Here is a 2,829-nt window from a genome sequence, read left to right on the forward strand (position 1 = left end):
TGCGGAGTCATCACCTCCAAGAGCGTGCTGCTGCTGCTGAGCCTCGCCTTCTGGGTACCGCGGGGCTGTCCCGGGCCGGGGGAACGGGGTCTGGCAGGGGGACACGCTGCTGCGGGACGTGCCCGCCATCCCGCAGTGAGCTTAGCTGTGTGTGCTCGTACATTTCTGTAGCAACGCCTAATTACGTGTTTTTAAAGAACAAGGAGATTTAGGGGGTTAAGTTCCTAAGAAAAAAGAAATAAGATCAGAGCTTTTTACTTTTTTTGTTCGTTTTTTTTTCTTCGCGGCGTGTTTTTAATGTACCCGGTTTTTTAGTAGTGTTTTTAGTTAAAGCAGTCTACAGCCACGTTTTGTGGTCGGAAGGAAACGAAGCCGCAAGGCGAGGGCATTGTACGCGGGCTCTGCTCCGTATTTGGGGCGAGGAGACTTTTGGGGAGGAAAACTGCTGAGAACTTTGTTCCAGCTGTGTCCTTGGCACAGTTACGGCTTTCCAAATCCCTTCCGCGATAATTATTTACAAGCAAGTGAGAAAATGAGGGCGGTTTGTGTACTTTTTAGCCTAACCCGCGTTGGTTTGGGGGTGTCGGCACCGGAGGCTCGTGGCACGGCTGCCTCATGATCGTGACAGCGGGGCCGGGGGCTGGTGGCTGTTCAGAAGAGCTGGGGGTTGTTCTGGTAAACCCGGCTGGGGCATTTCCCCTGCATGGGGAAGTTTGGAAAACCCCCACCATCACCATGGACCGCCCTGGGACTTGTGTGCCGCTGTAGGGAAGGCCCATGTCAGCGCTCAGGTGTGTCGGGCCGTGGGCTGGGGGCTCACGGCTGCTCTGTAGCACCCGGGGGTTTTCCAGACGGGGCTTTCCCAGGGGTGCCCCAACCTGCCGGAGACAGCCATGGGTGAAGCAGGGGCTCTTCCTGAAGGGAAGAACCAGAGTTTTCCAAAGAGAGAGGCTACATGAGGAGAGAAAAAATAAGGCAAAAGAAGGAATCCTGCTCTAATTAATCTCTGGGGCCTCGTGGGGTGTGGTGCCATTTTGTAAAAACATGACTTGCTGCTGGCTGTGGTGAGGAGCTCGTCCCCTCCATCCTGTGCCTCCTTTATGAGGCCCAGCACAGTTTATTGCTGCATGCGCTCCATGTAGCTCCTGAGCCGCTGGCACAAAAGGAGCTGCAGTCGAGTCACTGCTGCACACCAGGTGACATGATCTCACTGTGTCTCAATGGTTTGTGGCGATTTTCTTTTGTTTTTTTTTTTTAAGTAGCCACAGAGAAACATCGCAGCGTCCCTCTGTTTGCATGTGGAAAGCCCCTGAGCCTCAGAACAGGTGGTACCTCAGCTTAGCATCATTGCTTGGCTTTTTGGAAATGAAAAAGCCTTATATCCTCCTAGAAATGTCTCTGGTGCTTTTCCTTCTGCTGTAGGAGCACCCTCTAGTGATTGGTCATCTTCTTCCATGGACTGTCCGTAATGATCCTTGTGCACGTCTCTGGCCTCTGAATTTGAGGTGACCCAGAGCAGCCCCTTGGGTTGTTTTCCACCCCAGTAGGAGCAGTGCAGCCCGGTACCTGTGCCATTTAGATGCTGCTGCCACCATTATGTGTGGTAATCACATTCCAGCAGCAGAACTGCGGAACCTGGAATTCTGGTTTAGGAGGGTGGAGATGGAGGGACTGATTCTTTTATGCTCCTGCAGAACGTTTCTAACAGTCAGGGCTCTGTAAGTACAAGGCTCCAGATGACTGTGAAAACAGGATTTGCCAAGAACATCAGAGCCCTTCTCCAAGGACTAATTCATGTCCAGACATTGCATGCTGCAGATCTTTCCCAGCTCAGAAGTGATTATGGAAAATAATTCACCACCTGCGTAGTCAGCAGATGGTGCAGATGTGGCTCTTTGACAGAAGTTATTACTTAAGAATATCCTAAAAAGGCAAAAAATCCTCTTTTGGATATCTGATTGTTATCATGCAGAGTGAAGGAAGTCAGATCTTCCACGATGACAAATCGGGCTTCCTAAATGAGGTGAAAAAACAGCTTTTCTCCTAAGCACTAGGCTCAGCATTGTATGTGCAGGTCATTCTGTGGGTCAGGGATTTATGCATAACTCCCCCCAAAAACTCAGTGATTAAAGATAATTTAATTATAAGGTTACCACGGGTGGTGCTTCAGGCTGTGGGAGTTCTTCCCACCTCCTCTTCTGCTCTTGACCACCTACCAATTAGGTGCAAGTGAGGGGTAGTTTTGGTAAGTGGGTGCTGGCCTGCTCCAGGTGAAGGCTGGGGATGCAGGTTTGTCTCACGGGTCCTAAAAGAGGGAGAGGAAGGGTCAGAGCAGACCCTGATGTTCTTGGCAATGTCTTTTGAGGGGGCTTCGCTGGGTGAGATGTGATGATGCTCCTTTTGAAGGAGAGAGGTGGAATGCTGAGATTCACTTCCTGGTCCAAGGGAATAAACTGAGAATGTTAAAACTAGATGGAAGCTTCGTGCTCCAGTGTTTCTGTATAACATGCAGTAAGCACCTTCCAGTGGCTTTTAACCTCAAAGCATCCAGCACCTTGCCCCTGGTCACCTTCAGCTTCATTGTCACTGAGCAGGTCTCTGCCTTCAGAGGGGATTTGATATTCACTGGTGGTCCTGAGGGTGAGGAGCTGGACTTCCACCATCCTTGTGGGTCCCCTCCAATGCAAGATATTCCGATTAATCACCAGAGGGCTGTCTTAGGTGCTCCTGCAGTGAAAATCCTGTTTCCCCAGGTTTCCCTCCTTGCTTGACTTGCCCAACACAGCAGGGAGAAGCATAAGGACAAGTTCCTGCCCAGGGCACTTCAGC

The 2,829-nt window shown here is 50.8% G+C and overlaps 1 protein-coding gene across 1 annotated transcript in view; it reads left to right on the forward strand.

Moving 5' to 3' along the window:
* LOC102031840 (tetraspanin-36-like) overlaps positions 1–2,829 on the forward strand; it is a gene marked incomplete at its 5' end in the record, with an annotated part of 17,128 nt that continues 14,299 nt past the window's right edge. Inside the window, one exon of the mRNA XM_005424199.2 lies at positions 1–54. Coding sequence (XP_005424256.2) covers positions 1–54 — 54 coding nt within the window. The remainder of the gene's footprint in view (positions 55–2,829) is intronic.

The sequence above is a fragment of the Geospiza fortis genome, unplaced genomic scaffold (genome assembly GCF_000277835.1).
Source record: "Geospiza fortis unplaced genomic scaffold, GeoFor_1.0 scaffold488, whole genome shotgun sequence".
In the NCBI taxonomy this organism is placed as follows: Eukaryota; Metazoa; Chordata; class Aves; order Passeriformes; family Thraupidae; genus Geospiza; species Geospiza fortis.